Genomic DNA, 9,502 nt, shown 5'->3' with positions numbered 1-9,502 from the left:
TGAGTTTTGGAGGCCTTGGGTAACAGTTGTGGAACCTCTTTGATTATGAGACACTAAAGTCCTATTAGCATCTATATGTATCTATATCAATATATATATATATATATATATATATATATATATATATATATATATATAAACAATTTCCATTGCTTGGAATTTCTCTAAAGTGGTTGGTGTGGTTGGTGCTGTCATTGTAGTGATGGAAGCTAGTATGACTGCTGCTGTGAGACAAAAGAAAGATATGGCTGTTTGTGGCTTTCTGTTTTGGTGGGAGGGGTGGCATAGACACTGTCCTGACAGAACCTAACTTTATGCCAACCTTAAATTTATACACATACATTCTATGTTCAAGCTTAAGTTTGACTTCAAACACCTTAGGAAAGCAAGTTCCTGTTTCCCCTAAATGGCATTTAAACATTTGCACATAATACCTAAACACACACTGTTATGTACTTTTTGCTGATGGTTGAACATGTCTCTAACCCTCCCTAACCTTGTCCCACACTATGGGTCCTCAAGTTTTACACTGTGCTATTACTTATATAGATTTATACCTAAAAACTACATACATGTTCATGAGGAACATGAATGAGGAAACTGAATATTGTAAGAGACTAATTTTAGCACTACAAATTGTCACCCGCATTTTGCAAAGGAAGTTAGAGTTCATAAAAGTGTTTAGGCCTGTGATCGGTGCGGTAAAAGAAAAAAAAGCTTCTATTGTAAGTGGGGAGATAAGACTTTCACTGTTTCATCCACCAGAGATCTGTATTTGACCACTTCCCATTTAATCATTACGTTTGCCCTAGCCTTTCTTGCTTTCTGTTACCCAAGAGACTGCATAGTTTACTGAACAGGACTGAGACCCCCATAAAAAAGAAAACTGTTGCAACACAGAGAACAGTGAAACATCACAGAAAACCACACCCACAAGCATTTACAAAGAAACACTGTTATGGGGCTGATGTACCAAATCATCAAGACTGAACTGTTCAGCTGAAACAAAAAGAAACTTACAGTTGTGGGGGAAAACGCTTGATTATCTGGATTTCTGCATAAATAGCTCCTAATGTGACCTGACACTTGGAAGGGTCTTTGGATTGATATGTTACAAAGCTTTCTTTTTGAAATGCTCTACAAAACACGGTTGATGAAACTGACACTAATAACCCTGCGTGGGCTATTCAAAGACCCAATGACTGCTAATACTACTGTCTTTGAAACAGCTGTATTGTAAGAACGAAATAAAAGCTAAAAATGAGTGGAATTGTATGGAAATATAATCTTTTAATCTATTGCTTAGAAGCCGGAAAAGCAACAGTCCTAATTGACAAACAGGAAGGCAGAACTGCTAGGCTAAGTATTAGTACTTGTTCAACTTTGCAACAAAACTGTTAAAATTTATAACATTTTTTAAAACACTGCTAATCAGTTGACAGGCCTTACAAACACATAATGAAGTGAAACAGTATATATATATGTAAACAAAGATTTAAAGAACTAATAATGAAATGGTAGGCAAGCCTTGAAATATGTGTTGTGAGATATAGGTGTACCTCTGTTGTGGAAGGGTGCTTCTGCTGCTCCTCTTTATTTTTTCAACAGAGCAGTTGCTCACAAAATTGCCACTAACAAAAAAACAATTAGTGTTATGATATTGTAGGCCTAATGTTGTGGAATTTCTCTCATCGGCATCTAGTGTCTGGCTTAGGCTTCACTATCACTTAAATATATCACAGAGTTCAGATATAAGCCTACTTTTTGACCAATGATGTTGATTCTTTAAACCAAGGCCTACTGTTTCATGACTGATTGCTGTGATATTATCACATTTCAAAAGACATTCATGCACAGTTGTGGTCAATAAATCATTTTGTTTATTTATTTATTTTTGAGGAAGATAATATGGAACGATGGAAACAAGACAGGTTTATTACTTTGATAATGATAATAATTCTCAGTGAAACAAATAATTGCTTTCAGATATCATGAAATATTTTTTGATAATTGTTAACAATTGTTAACACCTGTTAACATTATAAACATTTGAATAATGAGCCCCATTCTATCTACTTCACTAACTATTTGCAGCTATTTCCATAAGCCTTGTCAACTTGTCATTCACTTGTTTTAAGATCATTCATTCATATTTCATCGACATGTTGGCTACGTTTTAAAATTTCTCTTGACCTGTTGTCTTAACCACAGTTTATATTGCGATCTAACAGCTTGAGTAGCATTCGTATTTACGTATGACTGAAGCTCAAACAGTTAAATGGGGCTTCGATTCTCACGGCATGAACTGATCAAACGTATAACTGCAATTGCTTTCGATAAAAGTATCTTCCAAATGCATAAATGTAAATTAAAACCTGACTGCGCTAAACTGTTATAAAAAAAAGGTTTAGCCTAAATGCATTTATATTCTGCACATCCGTAGTGAACTGATTAAAGCAAAGGCTAACTATCTTCGTTGTTCCGTCCCATCTGAATGGATTTTTGTGACGGTTTAAGCTCCCTTGCCCGCTCTGTCGCCTGCAACAAGATGTTATAAAGGACCGTGAACGTCCGTTGGTGCGGTTTTGAAATGCTGATGCCCGAAAAAGTTTCTGTGGGCGGGGCTTCTCGTTTCGTCCCGCCCACATCACTCCGTGAAGAGAAATAGTCAAGAGGAGAAAAGTTCAGGACAGGAGCACCTGAAGCACGAATGAGCAGCATCGTCCTTCAGCAGCGTTTTCTTCGTGCACGATAGGAACAGTTTTTCTAGATAACAAAGACTCAAAGACCAAATTATGGAATGACATAAACCTTATGGTTTGTTTCTTTGTTTTTTGCCACTATGGGTCAACATTATTTACTTCAGGCCAGTGTCTTCCGCGCGACTGTACTGTTATTTGCTGTGCTCGTTTCGGTAAGTGTTTTTCTGTCTGGTTAAGCTTTAAGTCTTGATGTTTAGATCCGCATTAGTCTCGTATCCATGTTCAATACTGCTACTTTTAAAATAGCTACTAGTTTCGTGTCTGTTAAAATGAACCATGCTTATTGCATAAATGACATCCTGTGTGACTGAACCTTATCTGTTTCTGAAGTTCTCCTAAAAGTTTTATCTAACGTTAATGTTTAACGCTAACGTTGTTTAGGAACTTCGATTTACGTTTTGTTCTACTTTGAAATAAAATCGAAATGAACGTTCTGACGCATGTGCTGTTTTTGTGGGATAACATAAATAAATAGGATAAATAAATAAATATATACATAAATACAAGTCAACTACCATCTATCTTAAGTTTATTCGAGGGAAATGTAATTTATAGAAAGTTGTCAATAACCTCTGTTATTGACCGCAAGAACAAGCTGCACACTGGTACACAACAGTAGCCTAATGTTAGTTAGTAAGCTGATATTTTCATATATCGGTTTAATGAATACGACTATTCTAATATGTTTGGCATCAGCGGTTTTTATATATTTTGATTAATGGTGAATTTAGGTATGTGCGAAGATTTTCCATTATGTTCTGTTTAACCAGAAGTGCAAACGTTATCTATGCAAATGACTTAGGCTCATCTCATCTCAGTCAGTTTGCTTTGGTGTGACAGATAGAGACTGGCAAGCTGACAGCAGGAATTTTTGGAATAGGTTTTGTCCTGACCTTGCTTTATTGATTAAAACGTTTCTATTATTTTCTATAACCTCACCCAGATACAGGATTCTGACCCCATTTCTCTATGTGTAGATGTGATAGTGTCATGTGATCGCCTTTTATTAAGTTCACCTCTGTTGTGGCAAAATAAATCTGTATCTCTGTCACCTCTGAAAAATAAGCTGCGTCTTTGTTTAAGTTACACCAATAGCCTTATTAGCTGCTGGTGTACTGGGTGGAGACCTCATAGACAGTTTTATCCAAAGCCTGTGATTTTAAGGAATGGCCTGCACTGATTCATGAGAAACCAAAAGATGATTCCACTGCCTGATATGGAGGAAATCTCAGTTCTCTCCTCTTGCGCAAATGTGCGTGCGAATGCCATTAATCCATGATGCGTAGTAATTAACACCACCAGGAAAGGACAGTGTTTTGCATGAATGTCTCATGAAAATATCGCCCGGCCCATTTAGGAAGAATAAACTGCTGTAAGGCAGTAGAGGAGAAAAGGGAAACTGTGACGTGGGGCTGCGGAACAGGGAAAAGAAAACAGTCTAGATCCCCACCTCCTACCCCCACTGTTCCCTCTCTCATTTCTAATCACAGTTATCTATAATGATAACCATTATAAGAAGAATATACGCAGCAGGAGTCGTTTTTTTTTTTCCTTTTTTTTTTTCATGCACTAGGCCATTTTGGCTGTATGGATGGATAACTTGACGTGGATATTGTACATATCCTTAGTTAATTGCATGGGTTAAAAATTAATAAATAAAATTATACTTGGGAGAAATATTCTATTAATGTTAATTATTTGGTGTTTTAGTGACGTTTATGAAATTTCTGTTCAAGCATCAAACATTTATACCCTGAATATTGAGCTGAACATTGCTAATAACGTGATTGTCATGTTTATATATATAACTTTTTTAAGCAGAACAAATTCCTCGTATACTATAAATAAAAGCCTTATAATATTTTTAGTCTTTCATACTAGAGCTTTTTCCATCAGGCTGGAACTTTAATTAAATTATTCTCACAATTTGGTGTGCATTATAAAAAACAAAATTGTGAACAAATTTGAATAATGTTAATTAAAATCTGAAGATATTTTACTCAGAAAATTCCCACAGCATTAAATTTACCCTGACAATATTTCCGCAGTCAAGTTGTGTGTCTAGCATTTTTCTGTAAACTGTTTAGAATCACAACAATGTTCAATTTTTCAATTAATCTGCTTCTTTTCAATGAACTGGTCAAACTGGTTAGCAATTCAGACTGAATCATACAACTCAGTAAAAGTCAGTGACAGGACACAGAAAACATAAAAACGCTGGATGAAGTGAACTTTTACCTATAACCAACTGAAACCCATTTTTTTTTCTTTTGGCCAAATGTATCAAAATGATCAAAAACAGCACTGTATAGCTATGTTTTTATGAATTATTCTGCACTGTGGTAAATATGGTATGTCACACAGCCACAGAATGTATTTACAATTTTAACTAGTACTGTCCTATGTGAATGACACAGTTACACAAGTTTGGAACAGTAAGTTAACAGTTTAAACATAATGTAATGTTTTATTATGTACTAAGTGTTTAGTGCATAATGTTCAATGTTAAAATGTTTATCTTTGTGTATGTTTTAGAGATGCTTTGTGTTTACAGTATATAGTGGCTGTAGGTTAAAAATTAGGTGTCCTCACATTATCTGATTTTTTTTTAAACCACCACTTATATTATTTATTTACCTTTTTATTTATGCACACACACACACATACACACACACACACACACACACACATATCTGCAATATAATTTCCCTATTGACTTTTGAAGATGACTGTAATTTTTATTTTAACATGTTAGATATAATTAGAAGTATTGCTTCTTCTACTAATATAGCGAACTACTCTTGGTATGAAGCTTCTAGCTTTAAAATTTTCTGTATATTTCATGTATTAAATTTGATTCATTTTCAGCTTTGAGGCTCAGTGGTGCTCACTTTTCAAACAAGAAAGTGAATAAAACAGAAGCTCTGGCCTTAATTGTGCAACTTATTCGAAAATGTCCTTCATTTCTTAAGTTTGGAAGTTTAGTACATATCCTGAAGTCTGCAAATTCACTCATCTGTGAGATAAAGCTTGTCTTTGTGTCTTCTCAAAAATGCTTGTGTCCAGCTGTATATAATGCCCTCTTGTAGAAGGATTCTGACATATTCTTGTGGTGGAACAGATTAGACACACACGCACACACACACGCACACACACACACACACACACACACACACACACACACACACACACATTTAATGTAAATTTTGGTCCATTCATTCACATTCAGTGGTTTATTGTATGTCATGGCTAGTTGAAATGCGCACAAACTTGAAATGTCTGGCGTCACAAAATTGCACAAGTCATAAATAAACAGATAATGTAACATTTATGCAAATGTGCTATTAAAGTTGGATTATTGGAATGTTTCTTTTTCAAATTATGCTACACGTTTGCAAAGAAAATGTATGGATAATTTATAATGTATAATAATTTTTAATTAATTTAAATCAAGTATTTTATTTTACAAATATTGTATACAACTGGTCATTAGACAAATATTGAAAGTGTTTCCTCTGAAAAGACTCTTCGGATTTATTCATGCAGTTGTCTGTCTGTCTATGTCTCATTTCCTGTCTCGAGTGACATAACACGTCTCACCCTTCATATCTCAAACTCTGTCAAGAATAACTCAGTAGTCTTTAGGAAACACATTTATGCAATAGTTCAAACATACATGCTCCACTCTCTCAGGCGTACACACACCAAAATGTAACTCATTTTACTCTCACTCAGAAGTGTGTTTTGTGAGGTAGCCTTTCATCATAGCTGGGGAAAGATTGTAGGTTTATCTGTTCATTGCCCAGATGGAGAAGTCACAGCAAAATGCAAATACAGTGTCTGTCACTTTGTATTTGCATGCACTTTGTAAAACTGTAAAAGGCCTTGTAGCTCAATAGGAAGAGCAGGGCTCTTTTACAAGCTGTAGTGATGCAAATATAGAGTGGAACTTATGTACAAACACATCATAAGCAATTGGTTTGATTTGTTTTGTGTTTTATTTCTCAATGTTTATGTGCATACCCCAATGTATGTGATCGCTGTACTGTATTACAGTAATGCTACCTTCTTTTTAAAGAGTACTCTAATAACAGCTCTAGAGTGTTAACACTTGTTTCTTCAGACAGATGTGATGAGGATCTGTGTGCAGTGTGTATTTTGTGCTCTCCGACCCTCTTTAGATGGGAACAGTCATCTAACACAGCAAGCAGGGTGTGTTCTGTGTTGCTGAAACAGCTCTTGTCTAAATTTGAAATGAAGAAGTTTGAGGCTTTAGGTTTTTTTTAAGTAATGCCTGACACATAATGGGCATTCTCAGATAACAACATCAGTTTGACCCCAGGATATTAGATATATTTGGTAGTAGCAGTCATATATATCATAGAAGGCCTGTATATGCCTTTGTTCTGTGTATATTGTGGAAATAGGGTTTTCTAGTATAATAGAAATCTTCTTATATGCGGTGAGGGGAAGTGAAATGGGATTCTGAAATATATTTATATATATATATACTTTTATTTTTTATTTGTTTATTTTTAGATTTTAGTTTCCATTCGACATCCATAGAAGTTAACCCAACTATGATGAACCGCAGAAGTGTGAAAAGGGTCCATTGGCTAGTGTGATGCGTGTGTTTTACATGCATCACTAGACATGTAAACCCGTTTCAACAGCTGTCATTAACACCTAAGTTCCTAATTCCTATTATCATTTATAGTTAACACAATACCTTCCTTAGTAAACAACTGAATTAATTTCCTATCTGCCATGTCTGTTATTTTTAGATGGCTTTTAGATTAAATTAAGAATACTCCATGTCTCTTACCAGGAATAAATAAAGTCTTATTTGACAAAATCCTTAGATGGTATGGTGCTTGTATACTGTTTGAGCAGTGTTTGAAGTCAGCGTTCATAAAAGTGTAGTTCACCAAAAATAGGGATACCATTTACAGTTATACCTCTCTTTATGTCTGTCCCAATTGGCACACTTAATGAGATCCTGTATTCTTGTGGTCTGCATCATTTTAGTTGTCATTTCAATTGATCGTGTTCAACAATATAGTTGTTGTTCAATTTTATATAACAAAACGGGTTTGTTTACTGTAAATAATGGCTTTATAATGTTTTTTTTTGTCAATACTCCCCCCCCCCACACATAGAGCTCATCAGACATCTCTGTGGTGCACATAATAGATGTGTATCTGAAACAGATACGCACAATGGAGTTACTCAGAAAAGTGCTTTATTTGTAGTTTAAAACTTGCTTAAGCCTGTTACCGCTGTGAATTCATGTGCTGCTAATCAGCAAGCAAAAGGAAAAAGTAATACATCTGATCCATTTACATTGTTGTTTTCTTCCCCAGATCCCTCAGGGGCACTCTGACTGTAAGTACTGTATAAATATCTCTAAAGTCACTTTTCCTGAAAAAGAGGTCTTCATTTGTACAGACTGTATCAGTGATATTTACCAGTTCTGAGATTAACCTACTTGATGGGATCTGCAACATCAAATAATGTTAGGCTTTTACCTACTGAATTCTGGTTTTGTGTCTTTATTTAGGTACCATGTGCCAATACAAGATAAACCCCACAACATCAGACATCACTATATTTGTAGGAAACAGCTCCTCCTGCAGTGTCCAGAACACCAGCATTACAAGCACTCCGAATAGCATCACAGTGACCGGACTGCAGCCTGGAAACACATATTTCTTCAAGATCAACTGCTCAGATGTGTGCTGCACAAACTTCTCCACCAGTAAGTCTTTACTACTTCTAATAACGATTGATCAGGCTTAAAATGTTTTCAGTGCTTCGAGTGACTTTAAACATTAAGACCACTGTTGCTGAGAAAGAAAGAAAATAATATTTCTGCCCTTTTCACCCTCAATCACATTCACCATATCATTCTTTCATGCACTTTTCTCATTAATTGTCACTCACACTCTCAGTATTTCTCTACCTGCACAACAGATTCTTCCAGCGATCTAACTATCACGCAGCTCAGATCCTCAGTGTATCTGAACTGGACAGGCCAGTTATCACTGACCAATGAGAATTTTACTCTCTGTAAGTCCTAGCCAACCACAATCAATTACTTTTTTTAAGAGTCTTTGTCACCCCAAAATGGCCTGATCCAGCAGAGCCATGCATGGCCTTTAACACTGCTTCTTGCATGTCCCGAGGCACCACGACCTGTCATCTCTTTTCCCCTGTTGCTGGCACCACCCATGCCCGCTGGAGAACCCCCTATACTAGCCGTAGACATTTGAACTTGGCCCACAATCTCTTGGTGAATGGGGAGAGGGCCGTTACCTCCTCCCAAGGTGGCCACTGCTGTGTCTCTACCCACAGCATCAACGGCTGCATGTCTGGGTGTCGCCTCTGATTCTCCATCCATTGAGTGACATCCACATCTTGTAGCTCCCGGCAGACCAGTTCTGCCCCACCGCTTCCATCCACCTTCAGGCTAAGCTCCAGCTCTCTGGCTTCTCTGCGCTCACAATACTTGCATTCCTGCATACTACATGGCCGTCTCGATAGAGCGTCAGCATTGCCATGCCGTTCCCCAGCATGATGTGTTACAGTGAACTCATAACTCTGCAGTTCATCCAGCCAATGAGCCACCTGGCCCTCTGGTTCCTTGAACGTCATGAGCCACTGCAAGGAGGCATGGTCAGAGCGTACAGTGAAATGCAGACTGGTAGTACTTAAAATGCCTGATGGCAGAGATGGCAGCC

At 36.7% G+C, this 9,502-nt stretch overlaps 1 protein-coding gene across 2 annotated transcripts in view; it reads left to right on the top strand.

The window, feature by feature from the left end:
* The first annotated feature begins 2,673 nt into the window (after positions 1-2,673).
* The window catches only part of ptprja (protein tyrosine phosphatase receptor type Ja), a 31,787-nt gene continuing 24,958 nt past the window's right edge, over positions 2,674-9,502 (top strand). For both annotated transcript variants that reach the window (XM_026215522.1, XM_026215521.1), the window contains exons 1-3: positions 2,674-2,914; positions 8,126-8,147; positions 8,323-8,520. In XM_026215522.1, coding sequence (XP_026071307.1) covers positions 2,843-2,914; positions 8,126-8,147; positions 8,323-8,520 — 292 coding nt within the window. In that variant the 5' untranslated portion in view covers positions 2,674-2,842. The remainder of the gene's footprint in view (positions 2,915-8,125; positions 8,148-8,322; positions 8,521-9,502) is intronic.

The sequence above is a fragment of the Carassius auratus genome, chromosome 32 (genome assembly GCF_003368295.1).
Source record: "Carassius auratus strain Wakin chromosome 32, ASM336829v1, whole genome shotgun sequence".
NCBI classification, from domain to species: Eukaryota; Metazoa; Chordata; class Actinopteri; order Cypriniformes; family Cyprinidae; genus Carassius; species Carassius auratus.
The sequence above is the reverse complement of the archived record's forward strand: the minus strand, read 5'-3'. Positions and strand labels throughout refer to the sequence as shown.